Raw genomic sequence first — 18,837 nt, 5'->3', positions numbered from 1 at the left:
TCCAACCTGGCTTCCATCAGGGCAGATCACATATCAGGGACCCTAAACATCCAAGCAGACTGGCTCAGCAGGGCCACTCTGGACCAAGCAGAATGGCACCTCCACCCCTCCCTTTTCAGGGAAGCAGTCTCAATCTTCGGGCTCCCACGGTGGATCTCTTCGCATCCCCCTCAACGCCCAGCTACCAAGGTTTTTTTCCAGATACCCTCCCACGGGCGGAGAATCACAATGCCCTCCGTTGCCCTTGGCCACCAGGGCTCCTTTATGCCTTTCCCCCCGCTCCATCATCCCCAGGATGATACACAACTTAATTCTGGAAAAGGCAGAGATTCTTCTGGTAGCCCCCTATTGGCCCAGACGCCCTTGGTTTGCGGACCTCCGCAACCTTTCGGTGGCCCCTCCTTGGAGAATCCCTCCAGACAGGATCTCTCTGTCCCAGGGCCCTCTGCTACATCCGAACCCCCAATGGCTCCAATTAGCCATCTGGAGGTTGAGCGGAAACGCTTAAAGGCTCAGAATTTCTCCAGCCAGGTTATAGACACCATCCTGGCAGCCAGACGACCCTCGACCACCCGCATATACAATGCCACGTGGGTCGCCTTCCGTTCTTGGGCACTCAGGCTTCAAATTAACCCTCTTTCTCCCTCCATTGCTCAGATCCTGGAATTCCTTCAGGAGGGCCTTAACAAAGGTCTGTCTACCACCACCCTAAGGCGTCAGGTTGCTGCCCTCGCAACAGTTGTCTCCTCGGACACTGGGGGTTCCATCTCCCATCACCCCCTTATCCGGGTTTTCCTCAGGGGAGCTTCCAATCTCCGTCCCCCGACCATACACCATTTTCCCACCTGGGACCTTAACAAAGTCCTGGTCGCTCTTACTAAGCCCCCCTTTGAACCCATTAGGGAGGCTTCCTTACAGTTCCTCACCCTCAAGACTGTCTTTCTCGTGGCCATCACATCCGCTCGTCGGATCTCGGAGATGGCAGCCCTTTCCATTAGACAGGACCTTTGTATTTTTCATTCTGACAGAGTCGTCCTCCGCCCCGACCCCACCTTCCTCCCTAAAATAAATTCAGCATTTCACAGAGCTCAGGAGCTCATCCTCCCTAACTTCTGTCCCAACCCCTCTCGAGAGAAGGAGAGACAGTGGCATTCCCTTGATGTAAGGCGCGCCTTGAGAGTGTATATCAAGCGCACCCAACCTTTTCGCAAGTCGGAGGCCTTATTTGTGTCCTTCCAACCTACCTCTCTCGGTCGCAAAGTGACGCCCACAACCGTGGGCCGCTGGATTAGGGCTGCCATCGCCAAAGCCTACCAGGCACAGTCCCTCCCTGTTCCTTCGGGCGTCACCGCCCACTCCACTAGAAGTGCGGCTACCTCTGCCGCATGGGCTACCCAAGCCTCAATATCCGACATCTGCAGGGCCGCCACCTGGGCATCTCCATCCCACTTTATCAAGCACTACAAGATTGACGTATTTGCATCTGCCGAGGCTTCATTTGGCAGGCGGGTCCTTCAGCAGGTACTTGAGGTTTCAGGGGAGGTCCCACACCAGACGGGAACCCACCCGCAGGACTCGCCAAGCTTTGGTATGTCCCATCCTGGACACTCGTAGCAGCTCTATGGAGAAGGGGCGTTGGTTCTTACCTGATACGCTTCTTCTCGTAGAGCTGCATAGAGTGTCCAGCCCCACCCATTAGTCCGTCTGGTGGGGAACCTCGCTGTTCGGCCAAGCAAACTAATAATTTTTAGTTAGGATGAGAACAGGGCCTTCCTTCTCGTCTTCGCAAAACTGGGGAACGTCCAGAGGACCACGTGATGGTGAGAGGCGTTCCTCAATTTCAAGCTCAGCCTGTGAGAGCCGAGACTGGAGCACCTCCCATCCTGGACACTCTATGCAGCTCTACAAGAAGAAGCGTATCTGGTAAGAACCAACGCCCCTTTTGTACATTACACTGACTAACATAACTAAATCACTTTATATTTCATATATAATTTAAGATGTGTTTGAAGATTTTTGTCTAAACACAGGTTTTAGTCAAGTGCCATTTCATATACAGTATTTAAGAAGTTTAACGTGAAAATGGGAGAAAAAAGTGCTAGAAAATATTTGGGGCAGCATAAAAATGCATTCTTAGAAGAGGGTTGCAGGAAAGCTAATTCTGATGAAATGACTGATGGAAAAGGTTGCATCATATTACAGCATTGGAAGAAGAAATGTTCTTATTAACTGCTTTGCAGATGAATTTTAATGTGGATGTTTACTCTTTAGAAGAACTTTTTTGAAATCGGGGAAATTGTGGACTTCAAAAAAGGTAACAGTAAATAGTCATGAGCATACTATCAACATTTTGTAATATATGGATGCCATTCAATAAAGAAAACTAGATATAAGTGTGTATACATATATTACTCACACAAACACACACACAATGTGATTGACAGACACGTTGCACATATGTAATATGTATACACACACATGCTTATAAATAGATACTTTTCTATAAATATTTAATTGTCTCATTTTCATAGTGAAGTAAACTTGATGATGAAAATGAAACCCTTAGCATGAGTCCAGCAGTCCCAAAAAGTTCTGGCTCAGTGGATCGGTGGCAGTCGGGATTGGGGGGGAGAAGAGATGGTTTTGCGTGCGCACTGCTTGTATAAATGCAGCTTTGCACACACACCCCACCGCTTGGACAGCCCAGTTCTCAAGGTGCCAGGTCACGGACTGTGAGTTGGGGACCCCTGCATTATTTTGTACTTTACAGATCTATAATTGTATAAATGGGAGAATTATTTTCACTATAATTGAGTTTGAAACAATTGCTTCTCAGAAAGTTCCACAATGATGTGTGAACTGCCTAAAATTTAATGAAGTTGCATTGATAAGAATGTTTTCTCAGAAAGAGTCAGCTTCTCCTGATTGAATTCTCAAAATTGTTGATTGGATGAGACTCTTCATAAAAGCAAGTATAAAAGTTTAATGGAAAAAAATTATGGGATACAGTTGACTGTTCAAAATCAAAGCCTTTGAAAAAGTATCTACAGTGAGATGTGAAATCGAGAGCCATTTTCAAATGAGACTGGAATGTGGTATTTGTTACAACTCACCTGAATTAAAGTGTAATAACTAGTTAGTGTCTTGAGTAATTTATGTTCACATATTTTACTATTTGGCATATTCCTCTCTCAACTTATATTCTTTCTCTATCCCTTTCTGCTTATTTAAATGATTTTTACGACCACCCATCTCACAACAAAGGGTAGCATACAGGGATAAAAACTGATAACCTATGACGCCTAAAATAAGTAATATATCTCACTCCAACAAATTCAAGCCATTTATCCAGCACTTGACTAGAATAGTCTTTGCATCAGTGCTGCAAAAATTCCCATAACTATTCCTTACCCAGAAGATAACAAGTTACCATATTAGGACATTAGTTGACATTCTGCAAAAAAAAGTTAGGGGCAAAGAAATAGCAGTTTTTCACTCCCTTTATTAGGTATTAATAAAGGCTGTTACCTGTATTCATTTGAATTTACTCTTCATTTTTCTCCAGTGTTCTTCTGGAGTTCTTCTAAAAACCAGGTGGTTCTTTGCAATCCATGTCCATAGGTAACCCAATCCCTACCAAATAAGACAGTTTAGCATTCTATTTTTTTTTTTTTGCATATCAAGGTACGATACCAGATACTCTTTTAGCTCATTAAAATCCTATCGCACAAGCCTGAGATACACATTTAAAGCAGTAGTAAATTGATTATTCAGATAGCCAATAAGCTGTGGCTATAGCAATACCTAGTAATACAGCTTTAAAAGAACTTTTACAAGGTTTTATTAATTGAATACAAAAAAAGAATACACACAATTATAAAAAAAACTTTAAAAAATACAGAATGTACACTTACATATACATGGAGTAAATAAAAGTATATAAGCATTTCATTGCAATTATTCATGTGTAATCTATGTTAGTAAATGATGTATTCATTAGTTACTAACGTTATTTCTGAAGCCCATTAAGCTATTTTTGTAATGTTAGAAAAATAGTCAAAATTGTCAGCATGGTGTGGTTTACTTTTTTTGTTTAAATGTAAATTTCTGATAAAGACTACAGTTAAAAAGAACTTGTCTCAAAATTGAATAATATGTTAATTACTGTTTCTGAAATGACCTTGTTATAAGATACTGTGTAAACAGTAAAATAAAACAATCTGAGGGCATCTTCACCATGATGAAATTTTTTCAAAAACGCAATGGATCTGAAATATTTTTTGTTGCATAAAATGTATTCTAAGGTGTGTAGATATTTTTAGAATTGATGTCAACAATATTTTCCATTATATAGACAAATAGGAATATCTATTTATCCTGTTGCTCTATTTAACCTATTCAACCTATTATCTTCCATTGGAATCAGCTACTTTGTATTTTGTCAGATGCAAAGAATCGGACCATTTGTGAGGTTGCATCATAGAAGATTTATTCAAGTCTATATACAAGAATCTAGTCAATTAATGGACAGCACTAAATTAGTGCTAGATAAGGGTCAACAGAATTCAACGGGAACTGGACTTGGATCTCTTGTGGCAATGCAAGGGCATTAAACTGATGATGCATTTATCTATTCCCAGTTCTTCTATCCAAGTTGAATTGATTAATCATTAACGCGCTGGCCATGCCCAGGCCTGGTTTAGTGAAGGGGTAAAAAGTCCTGATACATCACGTGACGCTGCTGTGATGACATGAGTTTGATACCCCTGCACTAACCGAATATAATATTTGTTCTTTAAAATGAAAGCCAATAAAATTCATTGTTTTCATTTGTTAATTGATCCAAATTATAAACGCTGCCTTCTATAAAAATTTTACATGTCTTGTATTAATTCTAGATTATTTTATAGCACCAAGTTAAGTTACACAATTGCTTATGTTGTTCAGCTTTCCATTATAAATAAGCAGGGTTATTCATGTTCAAGTTCCATTTAAGAAAAGTTTCCAAATTGAAAAGCTTCATTTACCTACATAGTAGGCATACTATAATTCCTAGGAATTATCAAGTTTCGGAACAATATTAATAGCCTGCATTCTTCTGCTAATGCATGGAATGACTAAGACATATGAGAACATCTCTTTATTACACTAAATTCATATTTTGCAAGAATCAGTCCACAAAGATTAATGAATTTTAGACTAATTGTTGATTTTTTTCAGGGCACTACTTTACAGCACACAATGATTATTTTTTTAAAAAAATGTTTCCCAAGTTGTGCTGTACTCTGGTGATTATATGAATACAAACATAACATTTTTATCATTTTTTTCTTGGGCTTATATTGTTCTCCAATTGTTATTTACACCAAGTTTCCAAGCCATCTTTTATAAATAAGACCAAAAACAGTTCATACAGAGAACTAAAAAGGAGTCATAAAGTCGTTATTTTTAGTTTTTTTTAAAAAAGCCATAGGCTTAATGACAGACAAAACCGTAGCACAACAAACATTTCAGTTTTCTTCACAGCAGTTTGAAAGTGATGTGCACTGTTTTTTTCAGTTTCAGTTTTCCAATCTTGTTTTCAAACTTGAAAACAGTGTCTTCTTCAAACAGGACTACCACATAATTTTGTCTACAACCTGTCATTCAAGACTTTCTCAGATGCAGTCATGGTTAGCTTCCAAGCCCACACAAAGTTATCACCCATCTTCTTCAAGTATGTAATGGGAAATCTTCAAATACGTTTGTGATTTCTAGTCAGCATTTCATTCTGTTAGGAGAATTCTTCATCCCAGCTGAATAACAGAATCTCTTACCAAAATAAGTCTGGGAGCTGCAACTCAAAATCAGAGTGAAGATCTGAGAATATAAACAAGAATGTAAAATACATGAAAAATTGATCTGGAGGTTGTTGCAATTTCAGAGCAAAAAAACCCTTTGAATATGTAATATAATAGCATGAAAAAGTACATGGTTTGGCATTTAATGTGACTAATAATTTCATAGGTATGGAATGTTCCCATTAACTTTCAAAGTCTGGAATAATGTAATATAATAGTGTGGAAAACTTTAATAAATCTCTGTCTTCTAAATTATCAACAAATTCAAAACTGGGAAGAAGGAAACAAAGATAAATTGATCAAAACTTCTTTATTTGTTTTTACTTGGCTCCATTTTCATTGGAAATGAAACGTTTAGGCACATTGTGGCATTCTGATTATTTTTAAGTTAATTTTAAAATATTGATACTGTGTTGGAAATGGAAATGTTGAAAAAGCCAGTAACAAAAATGTGTAACCCATTCACCCTACACGTATTTTTGTGTTAAAAATTAATTAACAAAACTGTTCCTAACTTATATGGGTAAAGGCTACACTGTGTGTGTGTGTGTGTGTGTGTGTGTGTGTATGTATATAAATGTGTGTGTATATAAAATCAATAAAATAAAAATATAACTGGAGAGTTGAAAAGAGCAAAAGAACATCGTATCTGCAAATTCAAAATTGGCTAGGAGAGCTAAATCAAATTTTTAAAAATGATCTTAGTAGAAATAAGCTAATTTAGATAAATGCGCTGAAAATGATTTAATGATATTTAATAGACAAATCCAACATTCGTTTCCAAAACAAAACCATGCAGATTTTGTGAAAAATATATTAGCAGTTAATGTCCCAAAGAAGATACTCAAAATATGTTCTCTAATATGGAAATCTGGATTTAAATTATACAGTGAGGATATCAATTTGTTTAATATCCTGCCTCTAGTGTTTCCCACAACAACCTTACGAGGTAGATTTGGGAGACAGCAAATTTCCTTGGCTGAGAATAACCTCAAACTTGAGTTAATATCTACTCCTACACTTCAACTATTATACTCTATTGGCTTGCATGGTATGGGATTTGAATAGTAAAATAAATTGTAAAAGCAGTTTGACAATAGTTACCAAGAGTGATGGTAGACCCCTTTCCACTGAATGTGTTTATGGAGACAGGGAGCATCTTCTGTGAAGATCTTATAGGCACAAAATTGAAATTGGTAGCTTATATGGCTACTTCCAACTCTTCTATTTTCATTTGTTTATGAGGACAATGCAGAGCACTAAGCTTACCTCTGCAGCCTTGAACGTGTCTGCCTCCTAGAGTGCTCCTTGAGTATCATTTCATCTGTTGCCAGTGACTGATGTGTGGTGGAGGACGTTGGACGCTTATGAACTAGTGCAACAATAACAAAATTAAATCACAGATTTTTCTCTTATTTCGGGAAAATAGAAATAAATAAATCTGTCATTTGGATAAAAAGCTTTATCTGATAAGCAAGTAGTTTTACCAGTTTCAACATTATCTTACATTCTTTAATAGACAGTTTTCCTGTTCCAAAATGAGGCAATCACAATCTAGATGTAGATGTGGACTTTCCATAGTGCTTTTCCTCTTCAGTGTATTTCGTCTCAAGATTGTACCCTTAAAAATCGTGTGTGTTCTGGCATCATCCAGGATCCCATAAAACTTAGTGTAAATTGATCATTTTAGTGAAAAATGATCACAATCATTTTAGAATTACTGATCAATTCTACTCTGGATGGAAACCAATAATATATGGTCCATCTTCAACAGCTCCCAGAGCTATTTAATCCATTTTAACTATGGTAACACTTTGAGCTGGCTGCCAAGAATCCTCTCTGTTCCTAATGTTTCATTCTGATAATTGTAAGACTTCTTAATTTCCTGCCACCTTCTTTTCTGCCTTCCTGTTCTTAACACTATGTCCTAAGAGAATCTAATCTACCCTCTATTCCCAGGTCCTTATCAATAAAATTAAGCGCAAAAGTAAAGGAAGATACTTTGTTTAGGTTATTTTTTATCCCACCATCCACTACAGAGTCCACACATGAATACTGGTCTACGACAAACTGGCATCAAAGCATGGCTGTCTGCTGGTTTACCACAGAGAACATTTTCTTTACATCTAGTGAGCAGCAATAAAATAGGCACTGCAGGCCTCTCCAGGCAGCTTTTAAAGTGGTGCAATGCTGCAACTGAAAAATTCTGCAATTTTACGTGTCACTATGTTCCATGGAATTATTTCTGAATTGAAAGCATTGTGTTCTAAATTTTAGGGGGGAAAAGACAGCACTTGCAAGCATTGTCAATTTATCTCAAAAATGCAGAATTCATAGGAGATTCATATCTATATGGATCCAAACCATCTAGTAAGTCATCATAAGTAATAATAATAACAATTTGCTTTTATATGTGGATTTTTTGTTAACATGTTTTTTCTAAGATACGCATTGTTTATATTTGACAATTGTTTATACACATTAAAATGATGAAAACAAGAAAACTTTTGTTACATCTGGTTCCATATATTACAAAATGCTTTAGCATAATACCACGAAACACAAAGAATACCTGCCTACATTATGTATTCTAAAGCAGACCTCAAAGAGAATTTCCCTCTTTAACCACTCCTCCAATAGAGATTCCAAACCAACATTCTCTGAAATCCACAGCTACATGAAGAACAAATAATATTTTATTCTTAAAGGCCAAGTTTTATTTTCAAAATTGCAGATTAGTAGTCGAGGGGATTTTTAAACACTTGTTTACTTTTTGATACATCGGAAGAAGCAGAAATTTCCAGGAACATCTCAGTCATTTTCTCCAAAAACAATAGACTTGTGGTACCATAAACTCACATACACATAATTATTATGTCCTGAACTTTGATGAACCGCAAATCATGCTCCATCAGATATAATGGGTAACAGAGAAAAATCTTATAATAATATTCTGTTGCTTTTGAGCTTTAAATCCCCTGTGATGAGAGATTTAAAAATTATTTCCTCTGTCCAGATCCTGTAACCTTTTCACAAAACCTGTGTGAATAATCTATAGCTGAATGAATTTACCATACAACCTTGCAAAAACAGATCTTACTATAATGATAGAAATTCAAGAACTAAATGCTGCATAAAATGTAGGCATCAACTATAACTCTACAACTAGTGATAATGCTATTATCCCAAGAAAAGGATTAATTCTCCTGCTCAGTTTCCAATGTGAATGTGCTTTCTAGACAATATCCTACTGAAAACTGGCCAGTCACTATACAGGTGAAACTCGAAAAATTAGAATATCGTGCAAAAGTTCATTTATTTCAGTAATGCAACTTAAAAGGTGAAACTAATATATGAGATAGATTCAGTACATGCAAAGCAAGATAGTTCAAGCTGTGATGTGTCATAATTGAGATGATTATGGCTTATAGCTCATGAAAACCCCAAATCCACACTCAGAAAATTAGAATATTGTGAAAAGGTTCAATATCCTAGGCTCAAAGTATCCCACTCTAATCAGCTAATTACGCCATAATACCTGCAAAGGGTTCCTGGGCCTTTAAATGGTCTCTCAGTCTGGTTCAGTAGGAAGCACAATCATGGGAAAGACCGCTGACCTGTCAGTTGTGCAGAAAACCATCATTGACACCCTCCATAAGGAGGGAAAGCCTCAAAAGGTAATCGCAAAAGAAGTTGGATGTTCGTAAAGTGCTATATCAAAGCACATTAATAGAAAGTTATGTGGAAGGGAAAAATGTGGAAGAAAAAGGTGCACCAGCAGCAGGGATGACCACAGCCTGGAGAGGATTGTCAGGAAAAGGCCATTCAAAAGTGTTGGGGGCTTTCACAAGGAGTGGACTGAGGCTGGAGTCAGTGCATCAAGAGCCACCACACACAGACGTATCCTGGACACGGGCTTCAAATGTCATATTCCTCTTGTCAAGCCACTCCTGAACAACAAACAACGTCAAAAGCGTCTTACCTGGGCTAAAGAAAAACAGACCTGGTATGTTGCTCAGTGGTCCACAATCCTCTTTTCTGATGAGAGCAACTTTTGCATCTCATTTGGAAACCAAGGACCCAGAGTCTGGAGGAAGAATGGAGAGGCACACACTGCAAGATGCTTGAAGTCCAGTGTGAAGTTTCCACAGTCTCTGTTGATTTGGGGAGCCATGTCATCATCTGGTGTTGGTCCACTGTGCTTCATTAAGTCCAGGGTCAATGCAGCTGTCTACCATGAGATTTTGGAGCACTTCATGCTTCCTTCCGCAGACGAGCTGTATAGAGATGCTGACTCCATTTTCCTGCAAGACTTGGCACCTCCCCACACTGCCGAAAGCATCAAAACCTGGTTCAATGATCGTGGGATTACTGTGCTTGATTGGCCAGCAAACTCACCTGACCTGAACCCCATAGAGAATCTATGGGGCATTGCCAAGAGAAAGATGAAAGACATGAGACCAAACAATGCAGAAGAGCTGAAGGCCACTATTGAAGCATCCTGGTCTTCCATAAAACCTCAGCAGTGCCACAGGCTGATAGCTTCCATGCCACGCCGCATTGAGGCAGTAATTGCTGCAAAATTGGCCCAAACCAAGTACTGAGTACATATGCATGCTTATACTTTTCAGAGGTCCGATATTGTTCTATGTACAATCCTTGTTTTATTGATTGCATGTAATATTCTAATTTTCTGACATTGTGGATTTGAGGTTTTCATGAGCTGTAAGCCATAATCATCACAATTATGACAAATCATGGCTTGAACTATCTTGCTTTGCATGTAATGAGTCTATCTCACATATTAGGTTCACCTTTTAAGTTGCATTACTGAAATAAATGAACTTTTGCACAATATTCTAATTTTTCGAGTTTCACCTGTAATATAAACAAACCATTCTTACTATTCTATGTGTGTTAAAGCAGGAACATCTAAAGTAGCCTGACGCTAACCTCTACTCTTCAACCTTGATTAAAAGCATCTGAAATTGAGCTGTACTTTTGTGTACTTTCTTAATAGACTAAATCAGATGGATATCTATATTGGCAATTTAATCAATATATGCAGGTAATGAGTACAACCAGTCTTCATACTTTCAATTATTAAAACATAGTTGTTAGTGTGTTTCACATTTTATCTCTATATCACAAGAATTAGAAATATGACACCTGTGGCATCAGAGGCTCTGATGTTCACCAAATTAGAGTTACATTCATTAAAATGGAAAGGCCCAAATCTTGCAAAAACACCAAATGTCATGAGATCATTATAATATCTTGTGAAATATGATAAGTTTTCATTTTTCTCACTTAGGATCTCATAATGTACCTGGGTAAGGTTGCTGAAAGCTAATGGGCTTTCAAAAAATGGGGAAGATGGGGATTTTACAGGATTGCATTTTGTCTGAATCTATTGTGGCCCTATGATTATTCTATCATTTCATATTCAACACAAATCATACTAGGATATGAAATAGGAGCAATCAACATAAATCATGAGATATAACAACAAAGTTATAGTCATAAGAATCTAAGGGAATACATAGCATGATAGATGAGAGGATAACCATGCTTCAGCTAGTCACAGAGGTATCAGTACTTACAGTAGCATTGGAGTATTACTAGCATTACCATAGCTAGAAAGAAAATCAAGATCACTCCTGAAGAAATTATGATCCCAAAAGGTGGAATCAATGGTGGCATTGTGGGTTCAGAACAGTTCTTTGCCATATCTGAAATAAACGTTGAATGTAATATTGAGAAATCCAGGATCACAGTGAAGAAATCGTTAGTTCTATGATTTAGAATAGAATAGAATTTATTGACCCAATGTGATTGGACACACACAAGGAATTTTTCTCCAGTGCAGTGTACATACGAACAACAAGTGATAATCATAATCATAAAATAAAATTATCATAAGTCAGATACAACTTTCAGTGACAGTCACGGGATACTAAGCAATCAACATAAATCATCCTAGGGTACTAAATAGGAGCAACCAACATAAATCATGAGATATAACAATATTATAGTCATAAGAATCTAAGGGCATAGAAAAGATGATAGATGAGAGTTTTCTAACCACAGTAGCAATTTTCATTCAAAAATAAGATTTTTTAATTTAATTATTAATTCAAATAGCTTTGTGTTTTGTCATTCACTCAATTATTATATTATAAAATCAAATACAATTGCCTTTAGATAAAATGAAAGGAACTTACTCAAGCTATAATTGCTTGACACTTGGAAATCTAAATAATGAACTGAGCACTGAATCAATATATTTTCTGTCATGTTTAACTGCAAGGTGCCAGCAATATTAAAATGACCAAATATTTCATTGCTTGTGACAGTCCAATTCACTGGATTTTCATTGATAGATCCATACATCTTTGGCTCTGAAGAACCTCCATGAGACAAACACATCAGTGTCAAAATTTTTGAGTCACAATGTTCACCGGACAAATTGTTCAGGATGATAGGTGTACTAAATGGAACTGAAAGACACAAAAAAGACAACAAGATATTACAGAATATGACTCATATGTAAAAAATGTTTGATATTCGCATTTGTTCAAGCAGACCTGTACACATGAAGACTTTCCCCCTAAATTTCCTGTCATTGATTATTCTGAATTTAAGAAAATTCTCTTAAACATTTCAGACAACTCTGCCAAGTTCCCCTTCTGTGCAAATGTTTTCCCAAAATAAGACAGCATCCTCATTATTAATCTTTACTGAATAGCGGCAAAACCTTATTTATTTAATTAGATACTTGGTGATTAATATAAAATATGTACTGAAAATGTATGTGTGTACTGCTAAGAATGGTGTTAATATTGTGATTTTATAATGATGTTTCAATTACCCAACTAGCTTTGTGCCTATAATGGCACTAGAACTAATGGCCTACCTGGTCTCTAATACATATTTTATAATTTAGTGTATATAAATTGTAAATCACTTGGAATACTGTGTCAAATTTGGTTGCTACAATGCAAGAAAGATGCTGAGACTCTAGAAAGTATGCACAGAACAGCAACAAAGATGATAAGGGCCTGGAGACCAAATCATATAATGAACAGTTATGATTCTATACTCTATGTCTCATGCATTGTGATGTCATAATGCCCACTTCATCATTTTATTGTCAAGATGATTAGGAACAGATGGCTATGGCTGGGAGTCCAACTGCTTTTGCAGAAGGAAAAAAAATCAATATATAGCAGCTCAATCCAAAGACTATCATTCTGACAAATCTATCAGGGATCGCATTCCAGAGTTAGAAAATAATATTTAGTTCAGTTTAGCTAAATATTGCCTTAATCTTTGAGTCAGGTATACTAGAGGTATACCAAAAGATATACCAGAGCCACATTTGGGACAATTGTCGCACCCTATTCTATAACAGTAACAAGATCAGTGACTGATGCTGTCAACATTTTTGATGTAGAACAGATTAAAATAAAGTATTGATAAACCCTCCTGGTTTTATTTCCCTTCCAAATAAGCATTATCTCCTCGCATCCACACAACTATATAGAACTTCTGGGAAAAATATTAAAATCACTCATGGCAAATTACCAAAAGCTTCAGTTTGGGGCTGGTTGATTGGAGACAGAAAAATGGCAATTCAAGAAAGTACACCTACTTCTCTAAAAGATACACAGTACATTCTTTTTAAGAAGAAACATAATTAGTTCTTTTAGAGGGAAGCTAAATAAAATGTTCCTACAAAAGGAAGAAAAAGTGATAAAAGAAATTAAAAGAATTTATTAAAAAGAATTTAGGTAAATTCACTGAGTTTTAGTAAAATTGTATACACAAATGATAAATGTGTAATTGGTAAAATGTAAAAAGTTCTATTCTAATATGAAACAAGAACAAGTAAAAGAATGTATGATAAAGTGAGCTAAATTGGCTTTATAATATACAGATGGATCAATAGGAAAATATATAGTTGAAAGGATTGAAATCTATGCTATGTTTTAAAAAGAATTTTTATAAAATGTGCTGTTTGTATATGTTGTCTGAAAACTTGTCTAGAATTTATAAAGCATTTCAAATTTATGTTGGAAATATGAACAAGAAGGAACATTTTATAATGTTTGGTGGACATATAAAAAGCTATAAAATATTGGATTCAAAAACACATGAAGAATTTTAAAAATTAAAATAAATTGAGAGCAAAGATTTCTTTTGCAGTGTGGGAGAACTGAGGGACAAACAATTGAATCTGATGAACAGTTGGATCTGATATTTTTGTATATGATAATTGTAGTGAGATTATTGTGTCACAGAGATGGAAAGATTTGGCATTACCCACAATGGAGGAATGGTTGGTGAAAATAATGGAACTTGTTGAGCTAAACTAACTTCTTGGATCAGATAAGAATTTATTGCTACCTGGAAACCCCTAATGTATTTTTTTACATAAATTATGTTATGATTTGTGGTTTAAATAATCAGATAGGATAGATGATAGAAAGAAGATAGATATGTTGTAACATCAGTCTAATAACTGCTGTAAATAAGTCAGAAAGTTTTTTTTGTCTTTTTAAAAATTTCGTTACTATTATTCTTACACTTTTCTGTCTCTCTTGTATTTAGCTTTCTCTTTAATGATTTTTTTCTGTTTCCTAGTTTTCTTATATTAGTTTGTATTAGTTTTATCTTCCTTTTAAAAACTCTTTAATAAAATTATACAGAGAGAGAGAAAGAGAGAGGGGGAAATTAAAGAAGTTGTGTCAGAAGATTAACACTTACCTATCACAGATAAACGGGTAAATGTTTTCCCTTTTACGTGACTTTCCAATATGGCAATACATTGATATAGTCCACTATCATTTACTGTGACTGAGGCAATTGAAAGTATAAGATTCTGCTCTTCTAACTTTGATCTGTTCTTGTAAGTTTTGTCCTTTTCCAATTCAACTTCTTCACCGTACTTATATGAAATCACAACCAGATCTTGTTTATCCAAGTTAACCTTTTGCCAGTAGATGTAGTAAGATTTTAGTGTGCCACTAGCGATTTGGTAACGGCAAGGAAGCCTGGCTTCATCTCCTGCTTGGACTACAACTGTTAATTCTTGACTGAGAGAACCTAAGGAGGAAAAACATACACAAATACACAGTCAAACTATGATCTATATCTATTCTTCAAGTTTTTCTTTACAAATATACTTTGAGATAATGTGGGAGAAAAGAGGGATTAATGAATCAACAAATATATTGAGATATCATCATGTAGTAGAATCAAGTAAATAAAACTGTAAGTCCACTCTGTAATGACTGCCTATATTTATTTACTTATTAGATTTATTTGCCAAACATCTTATGCCATCAGGTGGCATAAGGCATTAAAAACATTAAAACCATAGAATATAAATTATTCTAAAATGATAAAAATGGAATTACAATCAAAGATAAAATTATGGTTAAAAACTGACAGGATGCACAGGGAGAGTGGTGAAACTGCTTCTTAATTCATCAACCATTCCTCCATTGGGGCCCCAAGCCATCTGGAAGGGCCAGGTCTTCAGGTCCTTATGGAAGGTCAGAAGGTCAGGAGCCAATCTTATCTCAGGGGGTAAGACTGTACCTTGTATTTTCCCCCATAATACAATGTGGTATGAAGGAAAGCTTTCAATAAGTACACAATGTCTCCAATACAGTTAGTCCTCAACTTACAATTACAACTGAGCCCAAAATTTATTTTGCTAAGTGAGACATTTGTTGAGCTTTGCCCCAACCTTCCTTGACACAATTTTTAAGAGAATCAACCCAGTTTTTAAATTAGTAACAAGTTTCTAAAGTGAATCTAGATTCCCCATTGACTTTGAATGTCAAAGGTTGAAAAAAATGATTATTACTGTAAAAAAATCATTCCACATTTGCACAGCTTATAATTTAGCTGCTTTTCCTAGATAAGACAATCTGTATGGGTCCATTAATAATGTGAGCTAGCCTTGTCTTGATGGCATGCACAAATGATATCTCCATGTGCTCAACTATAGTCTCCTGTGGAAAGAATCTATGATGGACATTAGTAGGCAGACAAAGTACTCATGTTGGTTAAATGGAAGGATAGAGTATACATATCTACTACCTGCATGCATGGTCTGATAGGAGTCACATTAAATATATGTGGGATCCTTGGTGCTCTCTGAACTTGGTTGTTTTCTCTGAGCTTGGTTGTTTTCTTGCAAACTTTTCATTACCAAATTAGATAACAACATCCAACTTCCCATAAGAGAAGCTCAATAAGAACACTATTTAGGTGAACCCAAACACACTGCAGCAACCCTCAACTCCAGAAAAAGGAGACAGGTCATCTATACATCTTCTAACAAAATGTATATTTACTCAGATTTACCAAAAAGTGCCCGGCCTCCCAATATATACAACCAACACAAGTTGTGAAAAGGATAACACTGTTATATAACAAAAAACATCTCAGAAACCACTAAGAGGCATATGGCATCATCATGGCACACAAACCAACGAAAGCCCACCAAAACATCCTAAGTAAAAGACCCAGTAACCCCACAAGAAAAAAAAACAGGAGTCATGTACAAGAGCAGTTCCCAACCTTTCCACCTTGGAGGCCCGTCCCAGCACAGGGTGTGTGTGTGTGAGTGGCAGGCGCACAGGTGCATGCACAGCTCCATTGGTGTGAGCGATGGATGCACACACTCTCTACTCATGTGAATTGACCTTCATGCATGAGCGGAGGGCACTTGAGTGGAGAGCGCTTGTGCTCATGTGTGAATGGAGCTTTGTGTGTGAGTGCCCTCCATTCATACAAGTGGAGCATCCCATAAAAGCACAAGTGCCCTCCACTCAGGACCCTTGTGACCATGCAAGTGGAGCTTCACGCAGAAGTGCAAGGTCCCACTGCTCGCATGAGTGGAACTTCGCTTGTGCAGCCTGGTTTTGAACAGGCTGTGGTCCTGTAGTGGGCCATAGCCCCTGATCTACAACTTACAGTGCAACAGTCACTACATAAGACAAACAGCAGAAAACTAACAAACCACATCCATGAACACCAACTAGCAGTTAGAAGACACAATGAAAACTCCTTAATTTCACAACACATGGACAGAGACAATCATAGTTTCAACTGGGAAACTGTGAGCATCCTAGACCAAGCCAAGTCCAAATGTTAGTTAGAGAATTCCTGGAAGCCTGGCACTCAGACAAATCAGCCATTAACAGGCATGTAGAGATAAACGACATCTACATACTATTCAAAAGATACAATCTAAATAGCCAAAAGGGAAACAAAAAGATCAAAACACCACATCACCAGCAGTCAACACCAAGATTAACACTGGACCAATAATTATGAAGTAAAAAATGCCCAAATCAAGAAACCACACTAACTCAAACAAATTTATTTATTTTATTTATTTATTTGATTTGTCAATGTTTACAAGATAGTAGGTATAAGAATAAACATGAGTATGAATACAGGAAATAGGTATGATTAAATGGGGACAATAGGACAGGGAAGGTAGGCAGAATTGTGTGCTTATGCATGTCCCTTACAGTCTTCTTAGGAATGGGATGAGGTCAATAGTGAATAGTTTAAGGGTAATGGAGTGGGGGTTTGAGGATGTAACAACAGAATCAGGTAGTGCATTCCAGGCATTGACCACTCTGTTGCTGAAGTCATACTTTCTGCAATCAAGTTTGGGGCGGTTTATATTGAGTTTGTATTTGTTGTGTGCTCTTGTATTGTTGTGGTTGAAGCTGAAGTAGTCATTGACTGGTAGGACACTGTAGCAGATAATTTTGTGTACTACTCTTAAGTCCAACCATAGGCAACATGGTTCTAGGTTGTCCAAGCCCAAAATCTTAAGCCTGGTGGTGTAGGGTATTCTGTTGTGAACAGGAGTGTAGTACTCTTCTCGTGACATATTTCTGGACTCGCACAATTGTATTAATGTCTGATATACAGTGCAGATTCCAGACAGATGAGCTATATTCAAATATTAGTTTAGCAAAGGTTTTAGTTGCCTTAATTAGCAATTCAGTATTACCGAAGGAGAAGCTAATCATGGAACCACCAAGACCATTCCCACCAGTGTCAAGGAAAGCTACTAATATATAAAATGAAAACAAATCACACTCTCTATCTAGCACTGATGATGATATCTAGTTTGATAATGAAAAATCTGCAAGAAAAAAAAATATTTCAGAGAGCATCATGGACTCCACAGTTCAGCTCTGAACTACAAATATTCTCCTCTATCGGTACCATATTAAACATATTTTGTGAGTTGATAAAGGAAGCTCTGAATGTGTTGCTGCAATTATAGAGCAGCACCACCCTCAATGTCTATTACAGACATTCAGAGGAGAAATTTAAAAAAATGAACAATGTTTTATTTTTCTACATTGCTTATATCTACCTCTTGCTTTTTTTCCATCTGCCAAAGAGCAACTCATACTCCCAAGTGATACTAGAATTCAAGAAAAAAACAAGGATCCTATTCCCTTGCTTTTTCCCTACATCTTGTCTTTTTCCATGTAAGATTTATCACTTTCTGAGAGGCTACTAAAGCTTTTGACTTATATGGACTTTGATTTGCATTCCAAAACCCAAACTATGTTGTGTAGCTTACAACTTGTTTCCAAGTCATTGGATCATTTTGCTACAATATAAGGACATCTGAGAAGGTTTAAGCCCATCCAATGTCCTTTCTATAATTCATCTGTCCTCTTTAAGTATTTCATAAAACAACATTTCTCTCAAAATAACTATGAGTGATAATTTTATTTTCTGTAGAATTCTATGTGGGTAGTGTGGTCAGCTGTGAATGGTAATCACACCACTATAGGAAATCAGTAGATTTATCACTTTCTTAGAGGCCACCAAACTTATTTGACTTATATGGACTTTGGTTTGCATTCTAAAACCCGAACTATAGTTGTCTCAAAAGTGCTTTTTCAACAGGCAACTGGACTATGCTTTTTTCCTTGAGGAA

At 36.8% G+C, this 18,837-nt stretch overlaps 1 protein-coding gene across 2 annotated transcripts in view; it reads right to left on the bottom strand.

The window, feature by feature from the left end:
- Nucleotides 1-3,825: 3,825 nt before the first annotated feature.
- The window catches only part of LOC113436336 (programmed cell death 1 ligand 1-like), a 53,965-nt gene continuing 38,953 nt past the window's right edge, over nt 3,826-18,837 (bottom strand). For both annotated transcript variants that reach the window (XM_087937484.1, XM_087937485.1), the window contains exons 3-7: nt 14,610-14,948; nt 12,065-12,340; nt 11,444-11,572; nt 7,110-7,212; nt 3,826-5,859 (exon numbers count right to left, since the gene is read on the bottom strand). In XM_087937484.1, the coding sequence (XP_087793610.1) occupies nt 5,847-5,859; nt 7,110-7,212; nt 11,444-11,572; nt 12,065-12,340; nt 14,610-14,948 (860 nt within the window). In that variant the 3' untranslated portion in view covers nt 3,826-5,846. The remainder of the gene's footprint in view (nt 5,860-7,109; nt 7,213-11,443; nt 11,573-12,064; nt 12,341-14,609; nt 14,949-18,837) is intronic.

The sequence above is a fragment of the Pseudonaja textilis genome, chromosome 7 (genome assembly GCF_049901715.1).
Source record: "Pseudonaja textilis isolate UNSWEBS1 chromosome 7, rPseTex1.2, whole genome shotgun sequence".
Lineage (NCBI taxonomy): Eukaryota > Metazoa > Chordata > Lepidosauria > Squamata > Elapidae > Pseudonaja > Pseudonaja textilis.
This window is presented reverse-complemented; position numbering and strand designations above follow the sequence as displayed.